The sequence below is a fragment of the Enhydra lutris genome, unplaced genomic scaffold (assembly GCF_002288905.1).
Source record: "Enhydra lutris kenyoni isolate GAN:26980312 unplaced genomic scaffold, ASM228890v2 scaffoldscaffold31, whole genome shotgun sequence".
In the NCBI taxonomy this organism is placed as follows: domain Eukaryota; kingdom Metazoa; phylum Chordata; class Mammalia; order Carnivora; family Mustelidae; genus Enhydra; species Enhydra lutris.
Window position 1 is genome coordinate 5076728 of NW_019154115.1, and position 23284 is coordinate 5100011.

At 34.2% G+C, this 23284-nt stretch overlaps 1 protein-coding gene across 2 annotated transcripts in view; it reads left to right on the forward strand.

The window, feature by feature from the left end:
- Positions 1-23284, forward strand: part of LOC111153187 (myosin IXA) — a 282109-nt gene that overhangs the window by 75975 nt on the left and 182850 nt on the right. For both annotated transcript variants that reach the window (XM_022512043.1, XM_022512044.1), the window contains exons 7-11: positions 2187-2284; positions 6649-6775; positions 13470-13559; positions 18190-18306; positions 22242-22376. In XM_022512043.1, coding sequence (XP_022367751.1) covers positions 2187-2284; positions 6649-6775; positions 13470-13559; positions 18190-18306; positions 22242-22376 — 567 coding nt within the window. The remainder of the gene's footprint in view (positions 1-2186; positions 2285-6648; positions 6776-13469; positions 13560-18189; positions 18307-22241; positions 22377-23284) is intronic.

Genomic DNA, 23284 nt, shown 5'->3' on the forward strand with positions numbered 1-23284 from the left:
AATTTTAGAGATTTAAATTTATAGATTTGATACATTTTAGTAGAAAAAATTTACACTGTTTTGCTGTTCTTGAGAAGCTTCCATCTTTCACCTGTTAACATCGAGTGACGGAGTCTCATTGGGAAGTAGGTAGGAGACTGATAAAACTCATATGGCAAATGTAAGACTTGATTGCCTGTACAGAACTTGTCATGGCATTATGAACTGATCTGCTGTTATTTAGACAGTCTCAGTTATGCTTCAGAGTTTGGGGTCTGAAGCAGACAGACCTGACTTGAATACTGGCTGATCCACTTACTAGTTTTTGAGAACCTGAGCAGGTCACGTAATTCTTTTGTTTCCACCATCTATTTGATGAGATAAAAATGGTCTTTAACTTTTGTGAGAATTACGTTAGACAATGCATCTAAACAGCTTGATAGAGTATTTAGTATTTAGTAAAGTATATAGTACATGTTCCCAGAGCTGCTGCCACCATCGATAGCAACATTATCCATCTTTTCCTTAAAGAATTTTGTAGCCATAGTCCTTTATTTCCTTTGTATCTTTCATCAGCCTCTCATTTACTGTGTTTTCAATCTGTTATTGTTTGAACTTCGGGTAATTTCTGTTGCCTTTTCTCACAAGTTAATGAAAGCAAGCAGTTAATCTGAGGATCTTTTGGTTTGTTTTTTCCTCTTAGCTCCTCAGAGTATATTTGGGGGCAAACTAAACTTTTTTTCCCCTCTGAGTGATGAGAACTTGTGTGGCTTAACATTATAAGAAGAGAGGATTGTTAGGTACTGTTCTGTAATTTGTCCTATATTATCATATATATAATGGAATTGTATAGATGATTCCAAGGGGAACTGTGATGAGAAAATTGCTTTTAACAAGGGACTCCTTGTTGCATGTTGTATATTGATTTAATTCCTGTTAAGGGTTATCCTATTAAATAAACTCAAGCAACTGGTGTTGCCTGACAGAGGATAGAGGATTTAGAACTGGAAAGATTTTCATTTTGCCACCCCTGTCATTTAGGTGAATTACTTAACCTCTGAGCCTGTTTTCTTTTCTACTGAATGAATGTATAATTATATATACATACACATTATTATCTCCTTGGGTTTAATATCTGATTTTATGCTTATATATCTGCATTACTCATTAACTCATTCTTACAGGGTCAAAAGCAGGTTTACATGCTAGATACTTGATAGTTTAAAAAAAATGAGTACTTTCTCAAAAAGGAATGGTTCATTTAATTCAGTACTTATTCAGTAATTCGGTGATTATATATACTGTCTTCTTGGCCCTGATTTGATGCTAGAGATCAGCAGTGAATAAAACAGATAACAGTTAATGCATTTATTGAGTACTTGATGCAACATTCCACAGTCAGACATTAAAAAAATTATACATGTGAGGAGGTTTTTGAAAATGTACCTATAAGGGATTGTGAGAACATATAGTAAAAGGCTTTAAAAACTTTTTATTTTAAAGATAAAGATTATATATGTGTTTGAATTTTTTGGGAGCTGAAATGCAAAGGTTACTCTAAAAATATTTTATTTGGTAGTTTACAGCTATCTTTACCAACTAATGTGTGTTTTTTGCAGATTTTTAATTTTCACATATACTTTCTTTTACTGATAATCATGTTGTTTATATAATTTCATTAGGAACTATTTTTATTATATCTAATATTGAGATAAACATGTTTATATTATATATATATCTAGGCTCCATTTCTCAACTAAATTATTGCCTCTTCTAAAATTTATTTTTGTATCTCAGCATCTAGTGCCTTGCATAATAAGTGTAGATATTTATTAAATATTTGTTGAATAATAACATTTGTTTGTGAAATTGAGCTCTTAGAGTGCTTTGGATCTTCAGAACTCTTGAGCACCACTCGAAGTCAAAGTTGGTATCAGAATATTTTATAATATTGTTAGCTCTTTATCTTAAGTTACTTTGTGATCCTTGCCTTGGTGATTGTGAAAGGGAGAAAAAAGTAACTTACTGGTATTTTGGTAGGTATGTGTTTAGTTTGCATACCTGTAACAAGAATTCTCCAAATATTTCACCAGCTCTAATTTTTATACTCAGGTATATTTACCTAGAATTACTATATTTCTGAGTGGCTTACCTTACTTTTCAATAGGTAATAATTGATTTCTTCCCTGTTTTTCTTAAATAAGCAGGATTGCTTCTCGGTGGAGGGGGAAGATTTGAGGCATGATTTTGAACGCTTACAACTGGCCATGGAAATGGTAGGATTTCTTCCCAAGACACGAAGACAGTGAGTTTGTTTACTGTATTCTTATACCTTTGGTAGAGAACAAAATTACAATGTGTGTTTCACAAGTTCCTCTTCCTTGGTGCTTTGAAAGAATTTTCTAACAAATATTCCAAGTCTAATACCTCCTTCTTCCTTGTTAAGCATTGATTTGAAAATTTATTTTTCTAAAAGACTTGCTTTGAATTGCTTTTTTAATTATAAATTCTTTGAGAATCTCTTGAAAGTTGGAGCTCTTCTTCCTGTAAACTGTGTGTCCATAAATGTTTGCATATAGTTGCAGGAGTTCATGGTGCTCCTGAAATCTGTCCATAGACTTTGCTTAGAAACTTGCTTTATGACACTATTTTTATAGCTTCTTATTTTCTGTATCATTGATCTCTAATCTTATTAAGGCATGCATACCTATCAGTAAAATATAATTTTCCCTCTCTAAATTAATGTCTGTATTATTATGCTAAACATATATATATTTTTTAATTAATTTATTCTTATATTTTATTAACATATAATGTATTATTTGCCCCAGGGGTATAGGTCTGTGAATCACCAGGCTTACACAATTTACAGCATTCACCATAGCACATACCCTTCCCAATGTCCATCATCCAGCCACCCCATCCCTCCCACCTCCTCCCCTCCAGCAATCCTCAGTTTGTTTCCTGAGGAGTCTCTTAGGATGCTAAACATATTTCATTATAAACAAAATAGAAATGTAAAAAGGTTGAGATAAAAATGAAGCAAATTATATTTAAAATAAAACAAGCTGTTTAAAATTAAAGCCTGATGATTGGTATGAAAGAGCACATGTATTGCAGTGAGCACTGGGTGTTATATGCAAACAATCATGGAACAGTATATCAAAAACTAATGAAGTACTGTATGGTTACTAACATAACATAACATAATAAAAAAATTAATAAAATTAAAGACACAAATAACCTTGACTATCACCAGAAAAAAATAGTAACAGAACTATTTTGGGGGGAAGGGAATTAGTTATTTCAGATCTGATTATATTGTCAACTTTTAATGTCATACTAAAAGTAGAATAACAGCTGTGCTATTTTCTTGTTTGTGATTACTATGAATCTGGAATTCAGATTATTTGCCAAACTTTTTTTTTTTTTTAATTTATTTGGCAGAGAGAGAGATCACAAGTAGGCAGAGCTGCAGGCGGGGGCGGGAGTAGGGGGACGGGAAGCAGGCTCCCTGGTAAGCAGAGAGCCCCATGTGGGGATCCATCCCAGGACCCTGAGACCATGACCTGAGCTGAAGGCAGAGGCTTAACCCACTGAGCCACCCAGGCACTCCTACCAAACTTTTTTTGAAAGATAAATTAAGGGAGGTCTGGGTGGCTCAGTTGGTTAAGTTAAGCACTGCCTTAGGCTCAGGTCATGATCCCAGGGTCCTGGGATTGAATTCTATATCAGGCTCCTTGCTCAGTGGGGAGCCTGCTTCTTCTTCCTGCATTTTCCCCTGCTTGGGCGTGTGTGCATGCTCTCTCTCTCTCTGACAAATAAATAAAATCTTTAAAAAGAAAAAAAGAAAAGTTAATACCAAATGTAAATATGCAAGCCCATTTAATTGGTCACATAAACTTCAGTTCACTAAAAGTTACTGAGTAAATGAGGGTAACTCTATAGTTCCTCCATGCTACATTACTTATATTCTTTCTTCAGCATACCTCCTATACCTCATGTGACACACCTGATTGTCTATATATTAAATAATAGTGAAACATAATTTCATTTTTTTAGATAAAATAAGTTGGAAATAAAATGTATTTCTCATACATCCAAGGGTTTGTGTGTCCTTTATACTTTCTGATACCAGTGTATCCCATATTGGAAACCACTGGAAAATATATGTAATATATTTGGTAACCTGGCCTGTAATTTGACCTTTCTGTATTTTTTAGATATTATCAGATATTCCCTAACACAAGTTTTGTGTTTTAGCTAGACCGATAGGATCCTCTAAAACATCATATTGCATTCTGAATGTCCAGTATTTTCCCCATTCCTTGAAGGACTCATCTTTATCTCTTTTTTACTCATTGAAATAATGCCAGTTTTTTTTGATAACATAACATATATACTGCAATTCCCCTCTCCTTTGACCATGATTGACTGTTCTAATAAATCACAACAGTCTTTTTGACTGCACTCAGATCTAACCCAGAATTCTTCTAAACACACTTTGCAGGCATCCTAAAATTTGGTATGTGAATGGAAACCTCTTTGCTTTGAGTACTGTTCATGTCCTCCCTTTTTATTTTTTAAAGCTTATTTATTTAAGTAATTTCTACACCTAATGTGGGGTTTGAACTCGTGACCCCGAAATCAGGAATCCTACACTCTTCCTACTGAGCCAGCCATGGGCCCCATGTCCTACCTTTTTAATGAAATTTTTCTTAACTGTGCATTGTGTCTACCTTAAGTATTTTAGGATACCCTGCCTTATAGTATAGGGATTTTTTGTTACTGTTTTTATTTCTTAATGCAAGATTTTACACGTTTTGTGAATAGGGATTTTTATTCATATTTGTAACTTTTTTGTATTGAGTTATTACAGTATATTAGATTGTTTATTTAACATTTATTATTGTTGGAGACTAAGTATCACATATTTGTGTTTGAGAAAACATTAACGTACTGATTTGTTGAACCCCAGATTCTGAAAGGATATAATTAACAACCATATAAACTCCTACTAAATATGGTGTTTAATAAGTGGCCCATGAATTTGCATTTTTATATCCTTTGGTTTCCATTAGTCTTTGTAATGATTCAATTGATACTCTTGTTTCCTCTCTAATTTACCCAGAGTACTTTTATGAATTATTCCTTTAAAATTGACTTGTATTTTGTTTGAGTCATGTTAATGATTCAAACAATTAAAATTTTAAATTATTTGAAAAATTAGATTGATCAATTAGATATTGATTCAGGACCTTTGAAAGTATGGCTGTTTAGTTCCTAAAGCAATGTCTTTATTTTATTTAGAACACTTCCTAATTTTCAGAAAACACATAATTAAAATTTTATAGGTAGAACAGGTTTATCATAAGGAAATAGTTGGACAAGACACAAAGATGCGTGTGTGTGTGTGTGTGTGTGTGTGTGTGTGTGTGTGTGTGTGTGTTTCCCAGAAGGGCTTTTAGATGGAGTGTTCAGCTGTATTAAATGCTTTGGAGAGGTCAGGTAAGTTAGGAATACCAACCCCTCTGGGCAGTCAAAAATCTGGGTGTAACTTTTGACTCCCCCAAAACTTAATAGGCTGCTGTTGACCGATAACCAAAACATAAATAGTTGATTAAAACATATTTTGTATGTTAGATGCATTATATATATGATTCAGTCATGTCTTTTTGTGGCTTGATAGCTCATTTCTCTTTATAATACACTTTTCTTATCTGGTGGTCCTTGGTAACTTCTCTGAGATATTTTAATGGGGTCAGATGTCAGGATATGATAGTAAATAGGGAATGACAAAGTGAAGAAAAGGAGTATAAGTTAACAGTTTAATAAGCTTGTTTGTGAAGGTAAGGAGAAGACGTGGAATCTAGGATGGGTTGTTTAAGAGAAAATGAAGATATCATTTTGATAGAAAGTTCTTCTAGATCAGGTAGGAGATAAGAAATAGGCATAATAAAGTTCCTGAGTAAACTGGAATTCATGGGATGCAAAGCACAAGAAGGGGTTTAGTTTGACGGGAAGAAGGTCATGTGTTCCTCTAAGACAGAAGGGAAGAGTGGAAGGGAGGGTCCAGTTGTAGATGTTTTATGGGCGGGGCCTGAAAATTAGGTAATTTACCCCAGTGGCCTCATACTGTTTATTTTCAAAGCATTTATCAAGGGCACTGTAGTATGATGTAGGAAACCAATTCTTAAATAAAACTAATCGTAAAAAATGATCTAGGCTACTTGGTTAAGAAAATACAGATTCCAAGGCCTTTCCTTTAAAGATTCTGATTCAGCAGATCTGAAGTAGACATGTAGGGAAAGGGCATTCCAGGCAGGATGAAAAGCATTTAGAAATGTGTGGACTTTCAAACACTGTACAGATTCAGGCAATAGCAAATCCTCTTCAAACAACTATGTCCAGTGGTATAGTACTGAAAGTAAGGTTCTATAAAGCACTTTGCACAGTGCCTGACATAGTACACATGAAATTTAGTTATTATAGTTATTATTCCCATATTTTTTATTTTTACTTTTTTTTTGAAAATGAAAAGCATATTTTTTATTTTTATGAAGATTAAATATGTTTGTACTGGTTAATTTGCTTGATTAGAATTTTGCAGTGAAACAAGTTTGGAGACTGCACATAAATGAGCTATAATTTATGGTTTTATTTTCACAGGATTTTCTCTCTTCTCTCAGCAATACTACATTTGGGTAATATCTGTTATAAAAAGAAGACATACCGGGATGACTCCATAGATATCTGTAATCCTGAAGTTCTGCCCATTGTCTCAGAATTATTAGAAGTAAGTGATTATATTTTCACTTGTCATTTCTCAAATACTGGGTAACTTCTCACTTTTAATTTTGTGTCATTATTTGACTAGGTGTAAATGGGCTAAGGCTTTTTATTAATGGTGTTTCTCCAAAAGATGGAATTTTTGCTGTCGATTGTGCCAGAATCTTTGGAAGGCTTGGTTTTTCTTGCCTGCCTCTCTTTGGCCTGGATATCCACAATCCCTCAATTTGCTGGATAGGATCAGTTTTTCACTTTAGACTGATAGTCTAAGACATTAATAGTTTTTCTCCTTCTGTATTTGAGATTTCTTCTCATACTAAGATTTTGGTTAGATTATTTATCTGAAGATGGGGTATCTGGATGAGTGGAGAGAAAAAGGTACTAATTTGTTTCTTCATGTCTAAGTAAGAGCCAGGGGTCTTCATCTCCTCCCATGCTTCTTCCTATAATCAAGATCTTTATTACCTTATTCTTTCTTCTGGGAGTGATGATTTCCAATGTTTTCCCAGCTCACTTGTCGGATTCATCTAGAAAGGGGCATCATTTTTTATAGGCCTTCTCCTCTCACAGAGCAAGAAAATATATGTGTTTACTAACCTGTGTATATTCACATACTACGTATGTTTTTATATATGCATCTATAGCTATATAAAGGTAAACATGAGGTCCTATTGATGTTCCTAACTAATACATTATCACATGTATCATTCTAGCCTTCTCTCCTTATCTATAAACTCCCTTTTTAACAGTGAGGAAGCTATCTTTTTCTTTAGCTCTTTACCTCCTTTTTTCTGTTCATTTACTTAATTATTCAATTTTAGTATTCACTTGACCCTTGAACAATGCAGGGGCTAGGAGTACCAACCTCCCTGGGCAGTCAAAAATCTGGGTGTAACTTTTGACTCCCCCAAAACTTAATAGGCTACTGTTGACCAGCCGCCTTATTGATAACATAAATAGTTGATTAAAACATATTTTGTATGTTAGATGCATTATATATATGATTCAGTCATATCTTTTTGTGGCTTGATAGCTCATTTCTCTTTATTGCTGGGTAGTATGACATTGTGTGGCTGTACCATAGTTTGTTTATTCATTCGCCTATTGAAAGACATCTTGGTTGTTTCCATTTTATTTGCAGTTATGAGTAGCCTGCTTTTTTCCCATAAAGTATTACTTATCTTTCAAATCTTGATTCATTTGCCACTTTAATAGGGTTTAACCTTATTAAATGATCTAAACTGACTCCATCAGGGTGGAACATTTGTGTCTACTTAGCATAATTTAATTTTGATTTTGTAGCACAAAGTTAATTGTTTACTAGTTTGTGACCTTTATAAGGCGACAGTGCTCTTTGAGAGCAATAGATGCTTCTTTTTTATTTATCTAACCTTACAGTGCTTATTATTTTGCATATGCCTGGGTGTTGCTTATTAACTTTAATGAAATGAGTTAGTCTGGCAGACAGGGCAGGAGAAGGGGATACGTTAAATTGAAACTAGACTCACTTGCTGGGAAGAAGTTCTACCAGGATGTGGATGGAATGTGGTATCTGAAGGTGGTAATTTTGAAGGTCATGAGGATCAGGGAACAGTTGGTATTTCAGTCAGGCATTTTAGGTGATATTTTAGTCAACAAAAACACTTGGTATTGTGGTAATAATAGTGTATTGTAGCTAGTGGTTTTACTTACAAGTTCAGGCATTCATCAGGTACCAAGGCTTCTGGTCTTGGTGCAGTATTCCTTCTTTGGTTAGAGCTGGTAAGAGCAATTCAGGTAATTCTAAAAGGAGCCAAGTATTGATGAAAAAGGAGAAATCCTGTTCTGAGAAATGGGCTTACCAGTGTCAAAGTTTGACTATATCAACAAATATGATTTGATACCAAATCTTACTTTTGAACCTAAGCTTCTTAACTTCCTTCTTTAAAAAAAACAAACAAAACAAAACCGGGGCGCCTGGGTGGTTCAGTGGGTTGGGCCTCTGCCTTCGGCTCGGGTCATGATCTCAGGGTCCTGGGATCCAGCCCCGCATCGGGCTCTCTGCTTACCCCTCTCTCTATGCCTGCCTCTCTGCCTACTTGTGATCTCTCTCTGTGTGTCTAATAAATAAAATAAAATCTTAAAAAAAAATCAACCATTTTGTTTATTTGAGAGAAAGAGAACACATGAGTGGAGGGGTGGGGCAGAGGGAGAGAGAATCTTAAGCAAATTCCCTGCTGAGCAAGAAGCCCATTGTGGGGCTTGATTCCACAACCCTGAGATCATGACCTGAGCTGAAATCAAGAGTCGGATGCTTCACTAATTGAGCTAACCAGGCACCCCTTAAGTTCCTTCTTGTTATGTTTAGTCTGCACTAGTAGGAATGGAGGTTTGATAATACGTAGGAAGAAGTTATCTTCAAAGTTGAGGAGCTAGACAAGTAACTGATAGGACCTATACAATAGTATCCTGCTTGTATTTAGTTCTCAGAAATTATTTTTTAAAATGATTTCCTAAACAAACTCAGGGTTTCTAGGAGGTGGTGGCGGAATAGGGTAGCTGGGTGATGGACATTTAGGAGGACATGTGATGTAATGAACACTGGGTATTATAGAAGACTCATGAATCACTGACCTCTACCTTTGAAACTAATAATACATTGTATGTTAATTGAATTTAAGTAAAAAATTTAAAAAAATGATTTCCTGTTATTGATTAAAATTGGTAATAATAATTGCAACCTTAAGGCTTTTGTTGAGATGGAATTCAAAGATATAAGCAATAACTGGTTTAACTAAAATGTAAACTCTTTAGTTAAGATTTAATTCCTCTCCTTCTCAAAGTGATTCAGTTCAATGATAAATATAGATTTAGTTTTTAAGAACAAATGTTTCTGAAATTATTTTATTTTTCCAATTATTTTTATAATTTTGTAGTTACCTCAGGCAGCAGGGAATATTTTGAGTATTCTGTTTACTGAATTCTATTTGAGATATATACTTGTGAAATTATTGAAAGATGAACAAGCTCCAGTACATTAATTGTGGGTAATTGTGGAGCATATTTTTGTTGCATGTTTTGGAGTATATTAGAACTGTTAGAACCATCATTATCAAAAACTGAACCATCATTCAGTTTTTAACAGATTTATGTATTTTGAATATCTTTTAACATCTGTTGAAACAATATAAAGAATGGGTTTTTAACACATATATCATTTTCTCAATTAAATGAGTATGAGAAACATTGTAGACTTAGATATTGAACTCATTCCTCGTTACTTTGTGTTAATAAAGCTTATTTTTTTTATTTTAAAAGTCATATATGTACAAATAAGGACATTGGGAAATTATAGAGGTAGTTGATTAAATATCATGAATTCAGTAATATTTTCTTCAGGATGTTTATCAAAGATAAGCAATATTAGTATGTTTTGTATGTAGATCTGTGTATGATCATTATTAGGTTTTAGTGCCAGCATTAAGCCAGTTCTTTAAAAGGAGTTGGGTAGTTTTTTATCCTTTCAAATTTTTTTCTGCCATTTAGAGAAGAATCATTAGCAAAGAATAGTATGTTCCTTAAAGATTTGAGAGAGATCAACCCTATGATCAACTATATTTGATGTCTTTCCAGAAGTTTGTTTTGTATTAACTAATTTTTTTTTGATTTTCAAGTCTGGGGGCGCCTGGGTGGCTGAGTCATTATGTCTGCCCATGGCTCAGGTCATGATCCCAGCATCCTGGGATAGAGCTCCATGTCGGGATCCCTACCTGCTTCTCCCTTTCCAGCTCCCCACTGCTTGTGTTTCTCTCTCATTGTCTCTCTCTGTCAAATAAATAAATAAAATCTTAAAAAAAAAAAAAGGATTCAAGTCTGGCTTGTGTTCATTTTGATGATTTGTGTTTATCTAGGAAATTATGTGATTAATTGTTTACAATTTATTTTTTGGCATTCTTTGTAAATACTGTGTTAACGTTTAAAATCTTTTTCTCTATGGTGTTGACTTTGTATTAATGTTTGTGTTTCTTAATTTTTGTGATTTAGTGAGAATTGTCTTTCATTTTTTATATTCAAGTAATTGGCTTTTAGATTTATTAGTTCTACCATTTTACTTAATATGTCTTAATTTTTGTTTTAACGTATTTCCTTCTTCATTTTTCTGTTAAATTATGAATTCTCAGTATACAGTATATATAGAAAACAATATAATAAACACCTGTGTACTCACAACTCCACTCATGTAATAAAATATTGCATGTAATTGTAGCTCACTTTGTACTCTGCTACCCTAGAAGTAAACATTGTTATGAATTTGGTGTTTATCATTCTCATTCTTGTTTTTCTATTTTCAAAATAGGTAGATGTTTATATAAGAATATAGATTTCTATATATTTCCATACTTGTTTCATAAATGTTTTACTGTATCATTCTAAACTTGACTTTTTCATTCTGTACTGTGTTTTTGAGATTTTTCAATACTGATTTAAATATTCTACATGATTCTTTTTAGTTGTTTCTAAAATTTCATTATATGAGTAAAACATAATTTATCTTTCTTAGTGGGGATTGAGGTCATTTGTAATTTCTCATTTATTGGTAGTACTATGATAGGCATTTTGTACATATCTCTTTGTGGACATGTGTGAAAATTATTCTAGAGTATAGTCCAAGGAGTATAGGTTTGGGTTGGTATACACACAGACATAAATATACTGATATTGACGGATTACTCTCTCTAGTGGTTGTACCAGTTTATACAAGTGTATGGAAGTGACTTTTGCTCCACGTTGTTGCCAGCTTGTATTTGTTTATTCCTTTAAAAAAATGTCTTGAGTCTACTGCATAGATCATTTATTTTTAAATACTCACTTTTAATAATAATTGCTTAACCTCAACAATATAACAGTGTTTTTTTTATCACGTAAGTTTTTTCTTAGTTTTCTTGGTTTTGTCATATTTGTGTAATCTGGTATTATTTTTGTTTTTCAAAATATTTATTTATTTATTTATTTATTTTTAAGATTTTATTTATTTATTTGACAGAGATCACAAGTAGGCAGAGAGGCAGGCAGAGAGAGAGGAAGGGAAGCAGGTTCTCTGCCAAGCAGGGAGCCCGATGCAGGGCTCGATCCCAGGACCCTGGAATCATGACCTGAGCCAAAGGCAGAGGCTTTACCCCAGTGAGCCACCCAGGCGCCCCCAAATATTTTAAAATATAGCGAAAGCTTGAGGTCTTATATTTAAACTTTGGCTATTTTTTTTTAGTTTTACCGCAGTTTGTAAAGGTAATGTTCCTCAAATTTTTTCCAATTTGTTTTGAATTTGAAGATTGAGTAGTGAATGCTACTCATGTAGTAGTGAATGAGAAGGTATATTTCGGTATCACTGTATTTTTAAAAATGATTGATCTGTCATGAATTGCTGGTGACAGGGTAATGTTTCACTGTTGTTTTGTAACTCAATTTCTCCTTTATAATTGAATCTTTTTTGCTTGATATACTTCATATCATATTATCTACTTAAAATTTTATCAGTGTTATATCTTTATTTGTTTGGATGCTTTTATAAAATGCCCTTGTTTTACCATTTCATGACCCTCAGCATGGCAAAAGTCAGTAGTGCGATAATAACAAGTATATTCAAGGTTTGAAGAAATAGGAATGCTCAGGGCTGACCAGAGAGCAGATTGGTGAGAACTATGTTTAGTAGTTTGGCAATATCCTTTAAAGATGACAGTGTATATGCTATAACCTAGTAATTCCACTTTTAGATTTGTACTTCAGAGAAATTCTTGAACTCATATGCAAGAATATTCAGTTTATTTCCTAATAGTGCACAATGGCAAATAGTGTAAATGCCTACATATAGAAGAATAGATTACACACTGCTGTAATTTATATACTGGGAAGTTATATAGTAGTTAAAATAAATAAGCTTGATCTAAATTATCAATGTAGTTAAATCTCAAAAACATATGGGCAATATGATTCCAACAGATAAAAGTTAAATACACTTGGCAGTATAATGTATAATGTATAATGTATACATTACAATGCAGTATATATATGTATATGTATATATGTATATATATAATGCAGTATACTGTATAATACAGTATAATGTAGTGTTTACAAATATATCTAATATATATATGTATATATATAAGATATGTATAAAAACCCAAACTGAGATGATAACATATCAAATTCATCATGGTATTTACCTCTAGAGGGAATGAGAACAAAGGAAGCATCATCTTTATTTTAAAATTAACATGTGTAAATAAATATAAAACATCTGAAACATAAATAAATACTCATGGTAATGTTCCTGGAATTAAAGAAGTATTGTCACTTTTTAATCTTTGCTAGTTGTGGGATTATGGTTGATCATCTTAAAATGTTTTTTTGCACTATTCTATATTTTCTGTATTTCGCACAAAGAAACATGTTTCTCCATTATGATCAGAAAGAAAACTTTAAAAAGACCCGTCTGTCTTACGTACCCTCTCTTTTTTGGGGGGGGGCGGTGGGAAATAGGGTGAGTGGAATGTTTGACTTTCACCTTGACCAGTATTTAAGTGATTAATGTATTGTCCTTGTTTTTTCTATTGTATATTTACTAATCTCATTAGACATTTTTTCTTTATTTGGATTGTCAATAAATAATTCATCTCATTGTCATAAATCTTATACACTGAATTTTTTTTTCTGTTGTTTAGGTTAAAGAAGAGATGCTATTTGAAGCGTTAGTTACAAGGAAGACTGTGACAGTGGGAGAAAAGCTTATCTTGCCATATAAGCTGGCAGAGGTATGAATAGATTTTCTTGAGATCAGAGTACTCTGAACAGTTTTAGAAGTTTGAATTTGTGCTCTTTCTTTTAACAGAATGAAAATAACAACAACAGAGTGTTGATTGAAATATTTTCTGGGTCCTTGAAATTCAGTTATGAATTTTCCATCAACTTGAAAACTTAAAGTTGAATATGATTTTAAGCAATGGGCATGCATTTTTCTTCTGAGATCTTAATCTGTTCATTATTGTTTTATATTATTAATATGGGGTGAACAGGTAGTAGATGGATTTACAAATGAGCAATGTTTGATCGAGTTGATTATTTCTTCTTCAGGCAATTTCTTACATTCCAGAATGTCATACTCATCTGGTTAGCTTTCTCATTGTTAGATACTCATTTGTAATTCTTTCTGTTTGCCCTTTCTTTTCCACCTGACCTCTAAAAAATGTAGTTCTCTGGTACATAGTCTTTGTCTTTTCTTCTCTGTATTCCTTAGCTAGATTGCTAGATTATCTCACATAGTCCCATTGCTTTAAGTATCATCTGTATACTGAGGCTTCCAGGTGAGATTTATTGCTGTCATTGACATTATTATTATTATTATTATTATTATATACTACTCAGGTGTATATGAATGGGAAAATTATTGAAAAGCCTACTGTTCTGAAGTGTAATTTAATGACAGTGATGAGAAATCAAACTATGACAGTTATTACAAAAATAGGACAGGAATGTGAGATTAGAAGAAACAGGGGTGGGGAAATAGTGTAGAACTGTAGAGAATGCTTTTTAGGCTCACACTGATCCATTTATCCTATTTTTTGGGTTTTTACTGCCATCAAGTCTACATTTCTTCATTATGTCCCGAGTCTTATGACATAATCTCCAAATTTGAGCGCTCCTTTCTAAACAACAGAAAAAGCCAAACCTTTTAAAAAGTTTTGCCCTTCTTTTACATAAATTTTCAGTACTTTTATATTTTCTTTCATAACTTTTTTTTTCAAAGACTTTATTTATTTATTTGACAGAGATCACAAGTAGGCAGAAAGGCAGGCAGAGAGAGGGGGGTAAGCAGGTTCCCTGCTGAGCAGAGAGCCCGACGCGGGGCTCGATCCCAGACCCTGGGACCATGACCCGGGCCAAAGGCAGAGGCTTTAACCCACCGAGCCACCCAGGCGCCCTCATAACTTTTTTCAATATCAAATATTGAAAATATTAAAATATTATAAAATATAAAATACCTGGGGTGCCTGGGTGGCACAGTCGGTTAAGTATCCGACTCTTGGTTTTGGCTCAGGTCATGATCTCAGAATTGTGAGATCAAGGCCCGTGTCAGGCTCTGTGCTGGGCAACGTGGAGCCTGCTTGAGATTCTCTCCCTTTGCCCCTTCCCTCTTCCGATCTCTTAAAAAAAAAACAAAAAAAATTCCTAGGGCGCGTAGGTGCCTGAGTGGGTTAAGCCTCTGCCTTTGGCTTAGGTCATGATCTCAGGGTCATCAGGCTCTCTGCTCACAGGGAGCCTGCTTTCCCCCTCTCTCTCTGCTTGCTGCTCTGCCTACTTGTGATCTCTCTCTGTCAAATAAATAAAATCTTTAGAAAAAATTCCTTATGTTTATTTACATTTTTAACTTTAAATTCAACTTGCTGTGTGATGATTTTTATAGATCCTCATTTATTTTTGTTTACATCTGTTTGCTGTATTTATTTATTTCGTGTAGTAAATATTTGAAAATCTTCTTTGTGTTCAGAAATGTTCTAGGCATGAGAGGTAAAATAAGGAGCAGTCCTTAAGGATTTTAATATTTTCTGAAGAGCAATGGAAGAGTCTTAAAAAGTTTTAAGCAGAAAAGGTGTCTTATATTTTTATTTTTAAGGGATCACTCTCACATCAGTGTAAAGAATCAGAGGAGAGTGTATTGGTTTTCTATAATGTGTAACAAACATAGTGACTTAATATTTTCTGACACTTTCCATGGATCAATCTGGGCAAAGATTTATTGGGTCCTCTGCTCAGGGTTTTCACCAGGCTGAAGTCAAGATGTCTGAAGAGGCTTTGATCTCATCTGGTACTAAGCATCCTCTTCCTTGTTCATAGGTTGTTGATAGGATTCAGTTCCTTGCAGTTATAGGATTGACAGCCCTAATTTCTTGTTGACTGTCAAGGCCCGTGCTCAGCAGAGGCTGCTTGTGGTCTAGTACACAACATGGCAGTTTGCTTCTTCAAAGGCCAGCAAGGGACTCTCTGATGGAAAGGCTCAGTCTCTTTTAAGAGGTTTCTCTGATTAAGTCAGCCCAGGATAATTTTCCTCTGGTGAATTAAAAAAAATCAGCTGATTTTGGGCCATAATTACATCTTTTAAATCCCTTTGTCATGTAAGATAAGAAGTTACTGGAATGAATTTCATCATATTTATAGTCCTGCCCACACTTAATGGGGGGGTTATACAGAACATATATACCAGGGAATGGGAATCTTGGTGACCATTCTTAGGCTTCTAACATAGAGGACAAGTGTGAATGTGGAAAGATGAGTTTAGAGGCCATGGTAGTACTCCTGAATAGAGGGAGGTTGGCTGCTTTGTCTAGAATAGTGACAAATTGATAGGGAGAAATGGGTGTATTTAAAAAGAGAGACATTTAGGGGTGCCTGGTGGCTCATTGAGTTAAGCCTCTGCCTTCAGCTCAGGTCATGATCTTAGGGTCCTGGGATCGAGCCCTGTGTCGGGCTCTCTGCTCAGCAGGGAGCCTGCTTACCCCTCTCTCTCTGCCTGCCTCTCTGCCTACGTGATCTCTCTCTGTCAAATAAATAAATAAAATCTTTAAAAAAAAAGAGAGAGAGAGACATTTAGATGGTAAAATCAACAGAATCTGGCAATGGTTTGCTTACTGGGAAGCAAGAAGAAAGAAGGAAATACTAAGGATAAATCCTAATTTTCTGACTCACACAACTTTAAGAGTATTGATACCATTCATTGAGATAGGAAACAGTGAGATCTTGTTTGGGTGGGAAAATGTTAATTGGTATTTGGGTTTACTGAGATTAAGCTGTGATAGGACCACATTTCAGAGAAAAGAGGCCAAAATATAATATTGGGAGTTAACGAAGTAAATGAGTATTATATTGGCATATTTTGGTATATCTGGATTCTGTCTGACTGGTACTTTATGAAAATAGTGTTAATGTAAACCAGATAGGTGGCTCATAGTTTTTAATTTAATGTGAAGATCTGTCTTTTGACTAAAAAATTCAGCCCATTTGTATTTTTTATGCTACTATGATTTCTTTTTCTGTGTTTTCTTTGTCTTATGCTTGTGTATTTAGTTTTAAAATCTTTTACTTTTGCTGAACTAGACCAGTTTGTATTCATTCTTCCCTCTGGAGAAAAATAGAATAGTTGGTCTCTCTATATATTTTATGATTGATTTTTTGAGTTTTAAAGATATTTTGTTGATTACTTGCATAAATATAGAATTCTAGGGTTACATTCCTTTTTCTCTCAGAATTTGTGAACATTTTCCAATTCAAGTTTCTGGTGCTGAAGATAGAGAATTTGATAGCATCTTCTCTTTCCTGTGTAGGTAATGGTTTAGGTAGTTATTTTTTGGTTTAGAAACTTGGAGCTTTTGTATTTTTATTCACTGGAATTCAGAAATTCATCATTCGTGTGGTAGATTCTAGTATTATCTACATTTTACAAATGTAAAGCTGTAGCTTAAGAGTTTAAGTATCTTGGGCCAAGATTACAATACCTAGAATAAGTAGAAGAACTAGGATTGGAAGACAGCCTAGCTTTTAATCATTATTCTCTATTTCCTCTAAACTTTAGGACAGATATATAAATATGTACCTGAATTTAAAGCTTCAAAATAAATCCCTCGACAGTAAATATATAAGTCATTAGGACTTGTATTCTCTAAGTGGTAGGGCTCAATTCTCTAAAATATGTCCCCCTCCTTTTTTCAGTTGTAGTACTTTCTAAATGTTGATTTTTTTTTTAACTAATAAATTTTATTTTTTAGAACAATTTCAGATTTATAGAAATTTTAAGCAGATAGTATAGAGAGTTTCCATAAACTGGGAAATGCTTGAAGTGAGGTGAAAAAAGAAATTTTATTACTCCATAATGAAAGAATTATTACTCTATCTGGGGATGGAGAAATCCTTGAAGTTATGGTGGATGACAAGCTTGAGACAACCAGAATGTAACTGTGGTGGTATTATGATTATTTTTTAAGAGTCGAGCTAGGATTCCACAGATAACTGATTCCTGTTTGCCAACAGATTTATTCCTCTGCCTAGAATAGTCTTCCCCACTTTCGCTGGCAAGTTTGATTTGTTTGTAAATCTCCTATTACACCTTCTTTACTAGGTAAAATGTATACCCTAATTTTCAGATACTGTTTTGAACTGAGTGACCTATATTTTGTTTTCCTTACCTTTTAGCCTAGAGTTGAGACTAGATTAGTGATTATGGGTGTATGGAAAACTTCAGTTATAGGCTATTTAAATTGAGAGAAAATTAAATTTCTAATTCAGGATAGTAAGCTCTCTTTATTGGTTGAAAGCAAAATACACTTTGTTATAGTATCTTGGGTTAGTGCCATTTTCATTTGTTCTCCAACCCTTTTCTTTTTTTTTTTTCAGGCTGTGACAGTGAGGAATTCCATGGCTAAATCCTTATATAGTGCCCTGTTTGACTGGATAGTTTTTCGGATTAATCATGCACTTCTGAATAGTAAAGATTTGGAGCAAAATACAAAGGTAGACATATGTTGGATTATTATATAGTTTTCCTGGAAATTTTTAAAATAAAATAATTAATACATGATATTTAAAAACACAGAATTATGTAGAATAATAAGTAAGAATTACTTTTATCTGTATTCCCTGATGTTTCCCTTCTTATGTATGTTATTACCCTGATATTTAGGGAAACTGTTGTTCTATATGTCTTTCTAGACCTTTTTCTTATGTACATTTCTATGGGTGTACATATACAGAATTGCTTTTAAAATTAAAAATAGAATTATGTTATCTGTATTGTTTCTACCTTGTATCTTTTTTTTTTTTTTTTTTTTTGCCTGATATGTCTTGAAATAGGTCTGGACCTCATTATTTTTAATAACTTTGTGGTATATAGTATGCCTGTATACCATAAATTTCCCCATAAAAATATATTACATTTGTTTTATTGTTATAAATGATGATGTAACAAATATTCTTTGTGTACATTTCTTTAGGATAAAATCCTCAAAATGAATTGCTGGATTTAAGAATATATACATTTTAGAATTTTGTTAGCTACTGCTAAATTGCTTTTCAGAAAAGACTGCACTTCCACTGGTAGTGTATGAAAATGCCTATTTCCTTACACCTTTACTCACATTGGATATTATCAGTCTTTTCATCTACTAATCTGAGTAAGAGGACTATCCCATTTTATTGTCCTTTTTTTCAGTGATAGATAAAAGTCAAGTATTTCCCATGTTTTTTCATCATTTCATTATATATTCTGCTATTTTTATGTTGTTTATTTTGTCTTTTTGTTACTTCTTTCTTGGAGTTCTGTGGTTATTGCAGAGATTCATAGTTTGATAAATATTGCATGTATTTTCTCTTGACTTTTAAGATTTGTTTATGTTGTGTTTTAGGGCCCATATGTTTTAAATTTTTGTGCGGTTAATTCTGCCATTCTTTCCCTTCCTTTTCCTTTTTTTAATACTGTGTTATGTTAATCACCATACAGTATATCATTACTTTTTGATATAGTGTTCCATGATTCATTGTTTGCGTATAGCATAACTGCAGTACTCACTGCAATCTGTGCCCTCCTTGATACCCATCACCAGACTCACCCATCCCCCCACCACCCCTCCCTTCTAAAACCCTCTGTTTGTTTCTTCCTTTATTTTCTTGGGTTTTATTTGTTTTTCTTATGTTGGAAGCCCTCTTTCAGCCCAAGATTGTAAAAACATTTATTCTCATGCTTTTAGAATTTAATTTTTTCTATTTGGGTTTTTCCCCCCCATTAGAATTTATTTATTTATTTAAGATTTTGTTTTTAAGTAATCTCTTACGTTCAGTGTGGGGCTTGAATTCACAACTCTGAGATCAAGAGTCACATGCTCCACTTATTGTGCCAGCCAGGCGCCTCTGGAATTTATTTCTTAATAAGACAGATTTTAGATAATTAAATAATTTCAAATCCATTTTTCCCAGCAACTTTTTATGGAATAGTCTGCATCTTTAGGGTGATTAAAATATGTCATCTTTATTACTTAATCCTCCTGTCTTAAATGTAAAATGGTTCTAATATTATTTTTTTATGGTTTGATTAAGCCTACAGTTAGAAAATTTTAATAGAAATCTAATTTACCAAATGGACTTATTTTTGAAGGTCATTACTTGTACTGTTTTCATAAGGGCTTAGAATTAGCAGAATCAATTAAAGGAAATGCTCTTTTTTTATTTTTAAAGATTTATTTATTTGAGAGAGAGAAAGAGTGCAGGTGCAAGCAGGGGGAAGGGCAGAGGGAGAGAGTCTCAAGCAGACTCCCAGCTGAGTGCAGAGCCCCCACATGGGGCTAGATCCTGTTATCCATGAGATCATGACCTGAGCCAAAATCCTGAGTCAGAGGCTTAACTGACTGAGCCACCCAGGTGTCCCAAAGAAAACACTGTTAATGGAGACGTTAAAAAAATATCTTCTCTTGGGGCACCTGGTTGGCTTAGTCAGCTTGGGTCTTGGTCTTGGGGTCCTGGGATTGAGCCCTGTTTGAGGCTCCATGGTCCCCAGTCCCTCTGCTTGAGGATTCTTTTTTTTTTTTTTTTTTTTTAAAGATTTTTTTTTTTTAATTTATTTATTTGACAGAGAGATCACAAGCAGGCAGAGAGGCAGGCAGAGAGAGAGGAGGAAGCAGGCTCCCTGAGAGAGCAGAGAGCCCGATGCGGGGCTCGATCCCAGGACCCTGAGATCATGACCTGAGCCGAAGGCAGAGGCTTAACCCACTGAGCCACCCAGGCGCCCTGCTTGAGGATTCTTTCTCTCTCCCTCTGCCCCTCTCCTTCCACCTCCTCCCTGCTTGTGCTCTCCCTCTCTCTCTCAAATAAAGAAATCTTAAAAAAAAAAAAAACTCCTAGTATTTATTACTCATTATATTAGATTGCCCAGTATCTCTCTTAGTAATAGTGGAGAAAGATTGTTTTCATTTAACTAAAATTGTCATGTAACTATTTTAAGAATGAGGTGAGGTGGTGAGAAGAATGCTGGCTTGGTGATATTAGAGCTGAATCCTTATTATCCATAGTAAGAAGTTAGAATATAGTTTGTAGAGGCAAAATATCAAGACATAGAAGAACAAGCATTTGTATGCTATATTGTATTGTTTTATACCAAATAGATAAAAGATTTGAGTGTTGGCTTTAGGGAGCAGAAACTGACAAAGAAGAAGGGATTGTTGTTTTTTGTTACAATTTTTTAGAACTATTTGTACAATTTTTAAAAGAAAATAAAAAATAAAAATTGGGGCACCTGGTGGCTCCATCAGAAAAGATGAATACCCAACTTTTGTAGCAATATGGATGGGACTGGAAGAGATTATGCTGAGTGAAATAAGTCAAGCAGAGAGAGTCAATTATCATATGGTTTCACTTATTTGTGGAGCATAACAAATAGCATGGAGGACATGGGGAGTTAGGAGAAGGGAATTGAGGGAAATTGGAAGGGGAGGTGAACAATGAGAGACTATGGACTCTGAAAAACAATCTGAAGGGTTTGAAGAGGTTGGGGGGGTGGGAGGTGGGGGGAACCAGGTGGTGGGTATTAGAGAGGGCACGGATTGCATGGAGCACTGGGTGTGGTACAAAAACAATGAATACTGTTATGCTGAAAATAAATTTTAAAAAATGATTAAAAAAATAAATAAATAAAATAAAATGGCAAAAAAAAAAATTGGGGCACCTGGTGGCTCAGTCATTTGAGCATCTTACTCTTGGTTTTAGCTCTGGTCATGATCTCATGATTTGGGATGAAGCCCTGAGTCAGGCTCCACACTCAGCAGGAAGTCTGCTTGAGTATTAATCCCTCTGCCCCTCCCCCACTCTCTCTTTTTCGAAAATAAATAAATCGTTAAAAAGATTGTTTTAAAAATTGGAGAAACCCACATATTCTGATATCTGGTTTCATACTTGGCTTGCACAAGGGTGATTAAACATACTAGTTTAGCTTGGTTTGTAAAGCAGAATTCTTCTGGGGGTATAGAAGTGAAAATAGGAAAACTTGCATGGTGTTCTTTGCATAACCTGGAATACCCTAGAAAAACCTAGCTTTAGGTTATTTTTTACTTCCCCATAAAGTGATTCTTTCTATTTCTTTGTCTCTTGGAATTTAGGGATTTCTGAGATTGAGATAACAGGCCACTAACTCTGCTTTGAACATTTTTGTAAATAGTGTATTACATGTGTTAAATTTTTGGATGTGTTTTTATAATTGGGATAAAAAGAAAAAGGTAAACATAAAACTAAAATGGTTTTTTTTATTTTGTGGAATATTTTGGTTGAACACTGGCTCCCCAAAATTTCCTGTCCACTGTCGTAGAAGAACTTTGAGCATTTTGTTACCTATATTGTGGATATTATTTGTGAAATAAATTTGAGGATCATTTTTTAACCATCATAAATTTTTTCCTGTTTTACAGACTTTGTCCATTGGTGTTCTTGATATTTTTGGGTTTGAAGATTATGAAAATAACAGCTTTGAACAGTTCTGTATTAATTTTGCTAATGAACGTTTACAACACTACTTCAATCAGCATATTTTTAAATTGGAGCAAGTGAGTACTTAAATGCATATATGCTTCCCCCCCTCCTTGTTTCACCCACTTATCTTCACACACATATATACATATATAAATTTTGAGTCATTTTAAATCTTACACTTCCGTGAAGATACTAGAGTCTTCATGTCCATGTTAGCAAATGAAAAATCAGAGCATAGTTTTTGAGCCGTATGATATGGGGTTTCCTTTTTTCCCCCCCTAGACTTCAGGTAGATTCAAAAATACGTGCTTGCTTGAGTCCACCTTTGAATGAAAAGATGCATGAGCTTGGTTTGGGTTTCTGTTGCTGATTTTTAATTGCTACCATGTTTTTGGTCACTGTGTATAATGCTAAATATGCTTGTTTGATTGTTTTGGTCTCTTAATCCAGTTAATTGCTTTGGTGTCTTCTTTATCTGTGGGGTAGAGGAGTTTTTAGTAGGATCTTGAATCAGTTTAGAGTACAGATATAGGGGAATAGGTTGGTGTGGAGAGACCAAAATGGGTAACTAGATATTTCTTGGGAGAAGCTCAGATTGATTTAGAGTCGAAGGAGTGAGGCATCAGTTTCCATGAGAATGCTTACGGTAAATGCAGGGTCAGTGAAAACATGGGCTCCTCCTCCAAGCCAAGTTTCAAGTTAGTAACAAGTTGAGATTGTAGCGCACAATTTCAGTTTGTATAGGAGGATATAAACATTTCTCTCAAGGGAAATGGTGAAGAAATGCAATGAACAGAAGGATCAAAACAGGTCTACAAAACAAACAAAAAAATCTTTCTTATCACTGGGGCTTGTTGCCCTCTGTCCTACCTCTAAGTCCATCAGTTTCGCTTAAAGGGTTATGAGGACTGATTAACAGTAGCACAGGCAGCACTAGTTTTGGCCATCTTGATAATGCTTAAAATGTTTAACACATAACTTT